Here is a 13252-nt window from a genome sequence, read left to right as displayed (position 1 = left end):
AATGGCATTTATTAAGTGCTTACTTTGTGCAAAGCACTGTTCTAAGTGTTGGGGAGGTTACAAGGTGATCAGGTTGTCTCACAGAGGTTTCACAGTCTTCATCCCCATTTTACAGATGAGGTAGCTGATTTACAGAGAAGTTAAGTGACTTGCCCAAAGTCACCCAGCTGACAATTGGCGGAGCCGGGATTTGAACCCACGACCTCTGACTCCAAAGCCCGGGCTCTTTCCACTGAGCCACGCTGCTTCTCAAGTAGGAGGGAGAACAGGAGAACTGAGTCACAGAGAGGTTAAGTGACTTCTCCAAGGTCACACGGGCAAGCGATTGGCAGCGTTGGGATTAGAACCCAGATCCTCGAGCTCTTTCCACTAGGTCAGTGCCGCATCTGATTCGATCCATTTCTGCTCTCTAGTTCCCAATTAAGATGCCCTGGGGGTGGCAAGGAAAGATAGAGGAACTGCGTGCAACTGGCATGCGAAAGAGCACATCCTCATTTGGGCCCTTTGAAAATTAGGCCTCCTGCACTACTTTCCCCTTTTAGAGAGCTAGAGCTTGCCCTGCTTCTAGGGAAGGGCGGTGGGAGGAAGGGAGGGAAGGACGGAGGGAAGATGCCCAAATATGAAAGTGAAAGGACAATCCCCGTGATGGATCCCGTCAGAATCTGGGAGGTGGAGGGAGGCGAGACGGGGGAAGGGGAAAGCAGAGGGAGGAAGGGGAAAGCTGCCCTCTGGACTGGTCAGCAGAGACTTTCATTTCTCGTAAGGGAAATGTCATGTGATGACGCCAGTTGGTGTGAAAAGGAGAAGTGAAGGAGGCCCTGGGGTCTCGACACACAGAAAGAGCCTGCCTGGTGGAGCCCGGAGGGAGGAACGGAGGCCGGAGAAGGGATCCGGAGGGAGACGGGGCCTGGCCGGGGGCAAGGGAGAGGTGACGAGGCAGGAAGGTGAACGAGAGGGAAAACTAGAAGGGGAAAGAGACAACCAGAGGGGAGCGAGTGAAAAGATCGGCCAGGGAGGGAAAAAGGAAGTGGGAGAGCCGGAGAGGGAGGAAGGCAGGGTTGGAAAGGCCGCCCGGCATCCTGTCGGAGAGGGGAAGCAACGCAGAGAAGAGCCAGAGCAACTGAGGGATGAAGCGCTAAGGAAGGACGAAGGGAGGGAGGGAGGGGAGCATGGCTGGGACCCCAGGAGAGCGGAGGCCCCTGCTGGGCCGGGTCCAGAGCATCGGGGGCTTGGTCCCGAGGGGCCGCAAGGCGGCCCTTGCCGCCATACTGCTGGCCGAGATGCTTGAGCGGGCCGCCTTCTTTGGCATCTCTGCGAACCTGGTGCTGTACCTCAACAGCGTCAACTTCAACTGGGAGGGGGGCCAGGCCAGCGGGGCGGCCCTGGTGTTCTTGGGGGCCTCGTACCTACTGTCTCCCGTCGGGGGGTGGCTGGCTGACGTCTACCTGGGCCGCTACTGCACCATTGTCCTCAGCCTGCTGCTCTACCTGGTCGCCTCCTGCCTGCTGCCCTTCACCTCCTTCGCCGACGGGCGGGTCTCCTTCTGTGGGAAGATGCCCGCCCCTGAGGTCCAGCCCCCCTGCCCCTCCTCGGGCTGCCAGCTCGAGTCCCCCAGCCCTTACTGCGCCCCCACCATGTACACTGGGCTGCTGCTGCTGGGGCTGGCCGTCAGCTCCGTCAGGACCAACCTCACCTCGTTTGGTGCCGACCAGGTAAGGGGGCAGGGACATCGGAGGGTAATAATAATAATAATAATAATAATGGCATTTATTAAGCGCTTACTATGTGCAAAGCACTGTTCTAAGCACTGGGGAGGTTACAAGGTGATCAGGTTGTCCCACGGGGGGCTCACAGTCTTAATCTCCATTTTACAGATGAGGTAACTGAGGCACAGAGAAGTGAAGTGACTTGCCCAAAGTCACACAGCTGACAACTGACGGAGACGGGGTTTGAACCCATGACCTCTGATTCCAAAGCTCGTGCTCTTTCCACTGAGCCACACTGCAGGGAGACCAGGGGACAGGGGCGAGGGCGGGAGGGGTGGAGGTTGGAGGGTAGGGGAGACAGTTAAGGGGGTGAGGAGACCTAGCAGATGGGTCAGGAGGCAGGTAAGTGGGGAGGGAGAGCTTGGGGGCCAGAAGGAGACCAGAATATAGAGTGAGGAGAGATCCGCCACTTGTCTGCTGTGTGACCTTGGGTAAGTCACTTCACTTCTCTGGGCCTCAGTTACCTCATCTGGAAAATGGGGATGAAGACTGTGAGCCCCACGTGGGACAACCTGACTACCTTCCAATGCTTAGAGCAGTGCTTGGTACATAGTAAGTGCCTAACAAAGACCATAATAATAATAATTGTTATTAGTAGTAGTATTATGGGGGTGGGGTCTGTGTTTGGGAAAGGGCCTTTGAATGCATTGGCTTCAGCTGCCTGAATATCAGAATTCTCTTGGTTTTCAGCCTGCATCAACGTGAGGGAGGGAGAGAGACAGAGAGAGAGACAGAGGCAGAGAGAGAGAGAGAGAGAGAAAGAGGTAGGTTTGAGGAATATTTGTGGGCTGGTGAAAATGTTGTTAGAACCAAAGATATGTTGAACCTAATGGCAATACTACATGGCACTGGAATAATAATAATATTTGTAGTATTTGTTAAGCATTCCCTAAGTTCCAAGCACTAAGCTAAGCACTGGGGTAGATACAATCAGTCAGTCCCCTGTCTCTTATGGGGCTCACAGTCTTAGAATGAGGGAAAACAAATATTGAATCCCCATTTTACCAACGAGGAAACTGAGGCACAGAGAACTTAAGTGATTTGTCAAAGATCACACATCAGGCAAGAGGCAGAGCTGTGATTAGAGCCGATGCCTCCTGACTTCCAAACTTATGCTCTTTCCACTAGGCCACGCTGCTCCTTCTCAGCCCCAGTCTTCCCCCAGCATTCCCCTGCTGAATCTGTGTTTGTTTTCTATCCCAAATTTCACTACCCTGCACTGATCCCTTTGTAATTTCATCCTGGTCTGCCAGGACGTGACCTCCGAGCTATCCAAATCCCTCTGGAGTCTATCTGTCTCTACCGGAGGGTTAGTAATGCTACCCAGTTGTAGCATTGGAGAGGTGATATATGTCATCGGCCTCCTCTGTCCTGTCCTCAGTGATTATGTTGAGTAGCACTGGTTATAGCATGGCCAAACCCTGGTAAATCCGCTTGGGCATTGGAAGTACTCCTCCGATGCCAACCTTCTCACTGTACCTCGATCTCGTCTGTCTCCCCGCCGACTCCTCGCCCACGTCCTACCTCTGGCTTGGAATGCCCTCCCTTCTCAAATCGCACAGATAATCACTCTCCCGACATTCAAAACCTTATTGAAGGCCCATCTCCTCCAAGAAGCCTTCCCTGACTAAGCCCTCCTTTTCTCTTCTCCACTCCCTCTGCGTCACCCTGACTTGCTCCCTTTATTCATCCCCCCTCCCAGCCCCACAGCACATATGTACATATCTGTCATTTATTTATTTATATTAATGTCTGTCTCCCCCTCTAGACTGTAAGCTGTTTGTGGGCGGGGAATGTGTCTGTTTATTGTTATATTGTACTCTCTTAAGTGCTTAGTACAGTGCTCTACATACAGTAAGTGCTCAAAAAAATGATTGAATGAATGAATCGAAGTGAGGCAGCCTTTTCCAGGACCAGAACTATAACCCAAAAGGAGAGAACCTCTCAGTGGCGGCAAGGGTGGCCCATGGAAAGTCCCTCTGGGGATGACTTGCTCAGAGGATTGGAAGGAGAGAGGATAATGGGAGTTGGGAAGGATAGAGAAGAGGAGGAGGAGAGGAAGGAGGAGGAGGAGGGAGAGTAGTAAGTGGAGGAAGAAGAAGAGAAGGTGGAGGAGGAGGAGGAGGAAGAGGAAGAGGAGAGGGAGAGTGAAGCACAGAGAGCAGTGGCTGAGATGGAAAGTACTGGAGAGGAAGTTGATAATAATAATGATGACGGTATTTGTTAAGCGCTTACTATGCGCCGAACACCGTTCTAAGCACTGGGGTAGATCTAAGGTAATCAGGTTGTCCCATGTGGGGCTCACAGTCTTAATCCCCATTTTACAGAAGAGGGAACTGAGGCACACAGAAGTGAAGTGGCTTGCCCAAGGACACACAGCAGACAAGGAACAGAGCAAGGATTTAGAACCCACGCCCTCTGACCCCCAAGCCCGGGCTCTTTCCACTAAACCACCCTGCTTCTCTAAGTTGAGCCTTTTGTCTGTTGCCCTCCAGGAGCTGTTTGTCAGAGGGTGGGTGTTATTTGATAGATTGCTCTCCCAGCCTGGCAGGGACCTCATCTAGGGGAGGGGACAAAGAGGAGGTAGAGGTTGGGTCGGGAGTGGGGTCAGTGTGCTTCTGTCGTTTCATTCATTCAATCGCATTTATTGAGCGCTTTACTGTGTGCAGAGCACTGTACTAAGCGCTTGGGAAGTACAAGTTGGCAACATATAGAGACGGTCCCTACCCAACAGTGGGTTCCCTCCAGAGAACAGAGGGGAGGTGGCAGGGCTTGTGTCAGTGGAGGGGGACAGAGAATCTGCCGTGGGAGGTGTGGGACTGGTGATAAACACAGTTTAAGACACGTAGTCAATGGATAAGGCGGCAAGATATTGCGGCAGTTTATCCTACCGTCTCGGAGGACTTGGCCGGAGAAGGGAATATTTGTTCGTAATGATGGCAATCCTTCAGGGAACCGGGCACAGTCCTCTCCCTGAAACACACCCTTCTCCCCCCCGCTGGGGCTCTCTGAGTTTGGCTTATCTTAAGCACTTAGTACAGTGCTCTGCACACAGTAAGCGCTCAATAAATACGATTGATTGATTATCTTTTAGGTAGGGCCGGGGTGTCTGTGGACATTCATTCATTCATTCAATCATATTTATTGAGCGCCTACTGTGTGCAGAGCACTATACTACGCGCTTGGGAAGTACAAGTTGGCAACATATAGAGACGGTCCCTACCCAACAGCGGGCTCACCTGTCTAGAAGGGGGAGATAGACAATATGGGAATGAGTTCCAGAGTGAAAGCGATCCCTAGCACTGCTGTAGTCGTGTCTGATAAAGGATGGTTTGCTTGCCCCCAGGCCTCCCCTCCCCACCAGCAGCCCCTCTTGGAGTGTTCAGGGAGGATTCTGGGGCTATAGTCTCAAAAATTCATAAATTCAATCTCATTTATTAAGCACTGACTGTGTGCAGAGTCACACAGTCTCTCCCTCTCCCCATCCCCCCCGCCCTACCTCCTTCCCCTTCAAGGCCCTACTGAGAGCTCACCTCCTCCAGGAGGCCTTCCCAGACTGAGCCCCTTCCTTCCTCTCCCCCTCGTCCCCCTCTCCATCCCCCCATCTTACCTCCTTCCCTTCCCCACAGCACCTGCATATATGTTTATATGTTTGTACATATTTATTAGTCTATTTATTTATTTTACTTGTACATATCTATTCTATTTATTTTATTTTGTTAGTATGTTTGGTTTTGTTCTCTGTCTCCCCCTTTTAGACTGTGAGCCCACTGTTAGGTAGGGACTGTCTCTATATGTCGCCAACGTGTACTTCCCAAGCGCTTAGTAAAGTGCTCTGCACACAGTAAGCGCTCAATAAATACGATTGATTGATTGATTGATTGATTCCCCTCCCCACAGCACCTGTATATATGTTTGTACAGATTTATTACTCTATTTTACTTGTACGCATTTACTATTCTATTTATTTTGTTAATGGTGTGCATCTAGCTTTACTTCTATTTATTCTGATGACTGGACACCTGTCCACATGTTTTGTTTTGTTGTCTGTCTCCCCCTTCTAGACTGTGAGCCCGTTGGGTAGGGACCGTCTCTATTTGTTGCCAACTTGTACTTCCCAAGCGCTTGGTACAGTGCTCTGCACACAGTAAGCGCTCAATAAATACTATTGAATGAATGAATGAATGATGGTTTGCTTGCCCCCAGACCTCAGGGAGGTTCAGGGAGGCTTCTGGGGCCTTAGTCACTCATTCGATCATGTTTATTAAGCACTAACTGTGTGCAGAGCACTGTATTAAACCCTTGGGAGAGCACAATACAACAATCAGCAAACGCATTCCCTGCCCACAACGAACTTACAGCCTAGAGGGGGAGAAAGGCATTTATATACATAAATAAATTACAGATATGTACCTAAGTGCAATAGGGACTGGGTCCCATATCCCACCGGGGGATGGGGATCCAGAGAGCAAAGTGGCAGTGATAAACCTATTGACAGACTTTGGACTGATTGCCTAGGGTTTTCTATAGTGGGGTGGCCACAACTCTGTCCTCTGGGCCTCAGTTTCCCCATCTATATATATATGTATATATGCTTGTACATATTTATTACTCTATTTATTTATTTTACTTGTACATATCTATCCTATTTATTTTGTTTTGTTAATATGTTTTGTTTTGTTCTCTGTCTCCCCCTTCTAGACTGTGAGCCCACTGTTGGGTAGGGACCGTCTCTATATGTTGCCAACTTGTGCTTCCCAAGCGCTTAGTACAGTGCTCTGCGCACAGTAAGTGCTCAGTAAATATGATTGATTGATCTATAAAATGGGGGATTCAGTACCCCTTAGACTGTGAGCTCCAAGTGGGACGGGGACTGTGTCTGACCTGATTTTCTTATGTCTTCTTTAATGCTTAGTAAAGTTCTTGGCACATAGCTCCTTGTGAGTAGGGTCAACATAATAATAATGGCATTTATTAAGCGCATACTATGTGCAAAGCACTGTTCTAAGTGCTGATCTACTGACACTGTGGCTTTGTACTCTCCCTGTGTTCTGCACCCAATAAATATCATCAGTTGATATTTGGTGGGAAGAGGAAGCAAACCTAGGTAGAATAATAATAATAATAATAATAATGGCATTTATTAAGCACTTACTATGTGCAAAGCACTGTTCTAAGCACTGGGGAGGTTACAAGGTGATCAGCAGAGAAGCAGCGTGGCTCAGTGGAAAGAGCCCGGGCTTTGGAGTCAGAGGTCATGGGTTCAAATCCTGGCTCCGCCAATTGTCAGCTGTGTGACTTTGGGCAAGTCACTTAACTTCTCTGTGCCTCAGTTACCTCATTTGTAAAATGGGGTTTGACTCTGAGCCCCCCGTGGGATGACCTGATAATAATAAATAATAATAATGATGGCATTTATTAAGCGTTTACTATGTGCAAAGCACTGTTCTAAGCACTAGAGAGGTTACAAGGTGATCAGGTTGTCCCACTGAGGGCTCACAGTCTTAATCCCCATTTTCCAGTTGAGGTAACTGAGGCCCAGAGAAGTTAAGTGACTTGCCCAAAGTCACACAGCTGACAATTGGCGGAGCCAGGATTTGAACCCATGACCTCTGACTCCAAAGCCCGGGCTCTTTCCACTGAGCCACGCTGCCCGTGCCAAGGCTGCAGCTAGTATGAACGCGGTCACAGCTGGACTAGCCCATCTCCTTCTGGCCTCGCCATTTCTGGTGGAAAGACCACAGAGCTGCGAGTCGGGGAGCCTGGGGTCAAATCCTGGCCCCTCCGCTTCCCTGCTAAGTGAGCTTGGATGAGTCACTTGACTTTTATTTGCCTCAGTTTCCTCACTGGTAAAATGGAGATGAAACACCTCTCCTCCCTTGTCCTTAGAGCCGGAGCAGGGACAGGGTCCTGCCTGAATATCCCGGATATATCACAGTGCTTGGCGCACAGTAAACGTTTAGCAAATAGTGTTATTAGAGAAGCAGCGTGGCTCAATGGAAAGAGCCCGGGCTTGGGAGTCAGGGGTCATGGGTTCAAATCCCGGCTCCGCCAATTGTCAGCTGTGTGACTTTGGGCAAGTCGCTTCACTTCTCTGTGCCTCAGTGACCTTATCTGGAAAATGGGGATGAAGACTGTGATGCCCAGGTGGGACAATCTGATCACCTTGTATCCTCCCCAATGCTTCGAACGGTGCTTTGCACATAGTAAGCGCTTAACAAATGCCATCATTATTTATTTATTATCATTGTTATTCTTATTATTAGTGGGACCTGGGGAAGTTGGGTGGCAAAGATGGGGTTTGGGGGAGGAACAGGAGCACAGGAAAAGGAGTGTTGCCACCTTACAATGTAAGTTCCTTGTGGGCAGAGATTGTGTCTACCAACTATATGGTACTGTACTTTGAAAAGTGCTTAGTACAGTGCCTGCACATGGTGCTCAAAAAAGATCACTGATTGATTGACTGACTGACACAAAGGGGTTGCATATGGACCAGTTGCGGGGTGGTGGAGGGAGAGAGAGGGAGAGGGATGTTGCCAACTTGTACTTCCCAAGCGCTTAGTACAGTGCTCTGCAAACAGTAAGCGCTCAATAAATACGATTGATTGATTGATTGATTGAGAACCTTTTCCTGTCACATACGCATGAGCGTTGTAGATAGGGAATGCATCTACCTATCCCGTTATATTGTATTCTCCCAAGCGCTTAATACAGTGCTCTGTGCATAGTGAGTGCTCAATAAATACCATTGACTGAGCAGAGAGGTGTCAGGGAGTGAGGGTTTGGGAAAGAGGAGAACAACAGAGAAGCAGTGTGGCTCAGTAGAAATAATAATAATGATGATGGCATTTATTAAGTGCTTACTATGTGCAAAGCACTGTTCTAAGCACTGGGGAGGTTCCAAGGTGATCAGGTTTTCCCACCGGGGCGGGGGGGTGGGGGGGGCGCTCACAGTCTTCATCCCCATTTTACAGATAAGGTAACTGAGGCCCAGAGAAGTTAAGTGACTTGCCCAAAGTCACACAACTGACAATTGGAAAGAGCCCGGCCTTTGGAGCCAGAGGTCATGGGTTCTAATCCCAGCTCCGCCAATTGTCAGCTGGGTGACTTTGGGCAAGTCACTTCACTTCTCTGGGCCTCAGTGACCTCATCTGTAAAATGGGGGTGAAGACTGTGAGCCCCACGTGGGACAACCTGATCACCTTGTATCCCCCCCAGTGCTTAGAACAGTGCTTTGCACATAGTAAGCACTTAAGATTATTATTGTTGTTATAAAAGGATGGGGGCTCGGGGGGGGGGGCGGGAGGTGGGAGTTCAGGACCACCTGGCTCTTCCAGCTGTCCCGCCCCCGCCACCCCCTCACCACGGCGCCCTCCCCACAGGTGATGGATCTGGGCCAGGGAGCTACCCGCCGCTTCTTCAACTGGTTTTACTGGAGCATCAACCTGGGGGCCGTGTTCGCGCTGCTGGTGGTGGCCTTCGTGCAGCAGAACATCAGTTTCCTCATCGGCTACACCATCCCCGTGGTCTGCGTGGGCCTGGCGCTCCTCCTCTTCCTCCTCCCCAGCCGCTCCTTCGTCACCAAGCCCCCCATGGGCAGCCAGGTGTCTTCCATGCTGGCCCTCGCCCTCCGGGGCTGCTGTCCTCGGGCCTGGTGGCGTCTCTCTGCCAGGTAGGATGCGAGGGATGGGCCCGGCCCACTCCCCTCTCCAATTAATGTCCGCCTCTCCCCTGAGACCGTAAACTCCTTGTGGGCAGGGAATGTGTCTGTTTATTGCTGTGTTGTAGTCTCCCAGGCGCTCAGTACGGTTCTCTACACACAGTAAGCTCTCAATAAATATGATCGGCTCCCCAAGTCTGAGACAAGTGGGCCTGGCTTGGCACAATCCCAGGATGCGGCTTTCCCTAGTGGGTGGCTTCCTGCTTGGGGCTGGGGCATGGCTCAGAACTGGATCCCAATCCTGGGGCACAGTTGGGCCGGAGATTGCTGATTGATTATTGTTATTAGTATTATTATATTTGTTGAGCCCTTACTATGTGTCAAGCACTGTTCTAAGCACTGGGGGAGATACAAGATAATCAGGTCAGACATGGACAAAGACACAGCCCTGGGGATACAGTTCTGGGGCATGGTTGGGCCCAGGATTGCTGATCGATTATTATTATTATTATTAGCAATAATAATAATAATAATAATATATTTGTTAAGCCCTTACTATGTGCCAAGCACTGTTCTAAGCACTGGGGGAGATACAAGATAATCAGGTCAGACATGGACAAAGACACAGTCCTGTGGATTCAGTCCTGGAGCAGTTGGGTCCAGGATTGCTGATCAATTATTATTATTATGATTATTATTATTGTTATTGTTATTATTATTATTAGATTTGTGAAGCCCTTACTATGTGCCAAGCACTGTTTTAAGCACTGGGGGAGATACAAGATAATCAGGTCAGACATGGACAAAGACACAGTCCTGGGGATTCAGTCCTGGAGCATGGTTGGGCCCAGGATTGCTGATCGATTATTATTATATTTGTTAAGCCCTTACTATGTGCCAAGCACTGTTCTAAGCACTGGGGGAGATACAAGATAATCAGGTCAGACATGGACAAAGACACAATCCTGGGGATTCAGTCCTGGAGCAGTTGGGTCCAGGATTGCTGATCAATTATTATTATTATATTTGTTATGCCCTTACTATGTGCCAAGCACTGTTCTAAGCACTGGGGGAGATACAAGATAATCAGGTCAGATATGGACAAAGACACAGTCCTGGGGATACAGTCCTGGGGTGTGGTTGGGCCCAAGATTGCTGATTATTATTATTATATTTGTTAAGTCCTTACTATGTGCTAAGCACTGTTCTAAACACTGGGGGAGATACAAGATAATCAGGTCAGATATGGAAAAAGACACAGTCCTGGAGCGTGGTTGAGTCCAGGATTGCTGATCGATTATTATTATTTGTTAAGCCCTTACTATGTGCCAAGCACTGTTCTAAGCACTGGGGGAGATACAAGATAATCAGGTCAGACATGGACAAAGACACAGTCCTGGGGATTCAGTCCTGGAGCAGTTGGGTCCAGGATTGCTGATCAATTATTATTATTATTATATTTGTTATGCCCTTACTATGTGCTAAGCACTGTTCTAAACACTGGGGGAGATACAAGATAATCAGGTCAGATATGGACAAATACACAGTCCTGGGGCATGGTTGGGCCCAAGATTGCTGATTATTATTATTATACTTGTTAAGCCCTTACTATGTGCCAAGCACTGTTCTAAACCCTGGGGGAGATACAAGATAATCATCATCATCATCATCATCAATCGTATTTATTGAGCACTTACTGTGTGCAGAGCACTGTACTAAGCGCTTGGGAATTACAAGTTGGCAACACATAGAGACAGTCCCTACCCAATAGTGGGCTCACAGGTCAGATAGGACAAAGACACAATCCTGGGGATTCAGTCCTGGAGCGTGGTTGGGTCCAGGATCGCTGATCAATCATTATCATTGTTGTTGTTATTATTATTATATTTGTTAAGCCTTTATTATGTGCCAAACACTGTTCTAAGCCCTGGGGAAGATACAAGACAATCAGGTCAGACATGGACCCAGACACAGTCCTGGGGAGGTTGTGGGGGGTGGCCCTGGTGACAGTGCCAGCGTGAACAATTGTCCTTTGGGCTGCTGACCCTCATTGCCCTTCTGAGGGCCCTGGGATTTGTGGATTTGGTGCCACTTGTCCCTGTGAGCTGGATTGTGTGTTTGTGTGTATGCGTGTTGGGTGGGGGGAGGCGTAGGGAACACAGACCACCCTTAGGCTTGTAGAGAGCGGTCGACCAACTGTACGGAAGGAGCTCAAGCCCCCTTGACCTCTTTCCTACCATCCCATGGACTGGCCCATCCCGGATTCCACCCCCTTCATCTTAGGGCCGACCCAAGTCCCGTTGCTAGCTGTGAGTCCTCAAACTGTTTGCTTCTCTAGACTGTAAGCTCACTGTGGGCAGGGAATGAATCCGTTATACAGATACTATATTATATTGCTATATTGTACTGTTCCAAGTGCTTGGTACAATACTTTGCACATGGTAAGTGCTTAATAATAATAGTACTAATGTTTGTTAAGCGCTTAACTATGTGCCACGCACTGTACTAAGCCCTGGTGTGGATCCAAGCAGATCGGGTTGGTCATAATCCCCCTCCCATGTGGGGCTCACAGATTCAAGCCCCCTTTTACAGATGAAGTAACTGAGGCCCAGAGAATAATAATAATAATGATGATGATGGCATTTGTTAAGCGCTTACTATGGGCCAAGCACTGTTCTAAGCACTGGCGGAGGATACAAGAAGCAGAGTGGCGCGGTGGAAAGAGCATGGGCTTTGGAGTCAGTGGTCATGGGTTCAAATCCCGGCTCCGCCACTTGTCAACTGTGTGACTTTGGGCAAGTCACTTCACTTCTCTGGGCCTCAGTTACCTCATCTGGAAAATGGGGATGAAGACTGTGAGCCCCCTGTGGGACAACCTGATCACCTTGTAACCTCCCCAGCGCTTAGACCAGTGCTTTGCACATAGTAGCGCTTAATAAATGCCATTATTATTATTATTATTATTACAAGGTAATCAGGCTGTCCTACATGGGGCTCCCAGTCTTCATCCCCATTTTCCAGATGAGGGAACTGAGGCGCAGTGACTTGCCCGAAGTCACACAGCTGACAAGTGATGGAGCCGGGATGAGAAGCCACGACTTCTGACCCCCAAGCCAGGGATCTTTCCACTGAGCCACACTGCTTCTCTATTAAATCTGATTGTCTGGCTGACTTTGGTACCAACCCCAATGCCAACCAATCCCTGTGGCTCGGACAGACAAACCCCAATGCCTCCCAAGTGTTCAGCCCAATGCTCTGCCCACGGTAGGTGCCCAATCATTGCATTGATGGATTGACTGCCGAACACGGCGGGCGATTGGAAGGAACCGAGAAGACACTGGAGAAGAGTGCAAGTCTTTTCGACTGTGAGCCCACTGTTGGGTAGGGACTGTCTCTATATGTTGCCAACTTGTACTTCCCAAGCGCTTAGTACAGTGCTCTGCACTCAGTAAGCGCTCAATAAATACGACTGATTGATTGCAAGAAGAGTGGGGTGATTGAGCAGATTGAGCGAGAGCAAGGGGATACTAACCTCTCTGGTCCCACGGCCTATTCCTCCCATAGGCGGGAGCCTCCGGGAGCCGAGGTGATTTCGTCCCGGGGATCTTCCCCTCAGGGTCCCTCGCGCCAGGAGGATATTGCCAACTTCCGGGCCCTGGTGAAGATTCTTCCAGTGTTGCTGACGTTGGTGCCTTACTGGATGGTGTATTTCCAGGTGATCCCTGCTCCCAGGCCTGGGTGGGGCTTGGGGTGAGAGAGGGTCTGCGGGCAGGGCTGGGCTGTATCACTCCCCAAGGCCGTCGCAGGGCTGAGAGAAAAGGAGGGG

At 49.7% G+C, this 13252-nt stretch overlaps 1 protein-coding gene across 1 annotated transcript in view; it reads left to right on the top strand.

The window, feature by feature from the left end:
• The first annotated feature begins 1169 nt into the window (after positions 1-1169).
• The window catches only part of SLC15A3 (solute carrier family 15 member 3), a 24286-nt gene continuing 12203 nt past the window's right edge, over positions 1170-13252 (top strand). Inside the window, exons 1-3 of the mRNA XM_038764751.1 lie at positions 1170-1712; positions 9149-9438; positions 12991-13141. Of these exons, the coding sequence (XP_038620679.1) occupies positions 1170-1712; positions 9149-9438; positions 12991-13141 (984 nt within the window). The remainder of the gene's footprint in view (positions 1713-9148; positions 9439-12990; positions 13142-13252) is intronic.

The sequence above is a fragment of the Tachyglossus aculeatus genome, chromosome 22, assembly GCF_015852505.1.
Source record: "Tachyglossus aculeatus isolate mTacAcu1 chromosome 22, mTacAcu1.pri, whole genome shotgun sequence".
NCBI classification, from domain to species: domain Eukaryota; kingdom Metazoa; phylum Chordata; class Mammalia; order Monotremata; family Tachyglossidae; genus Tachyglossus; species Tachyglossus aculeatus.
This window is presented reverse-complemented; position numbering and strand designations above follow the sequence as displayed.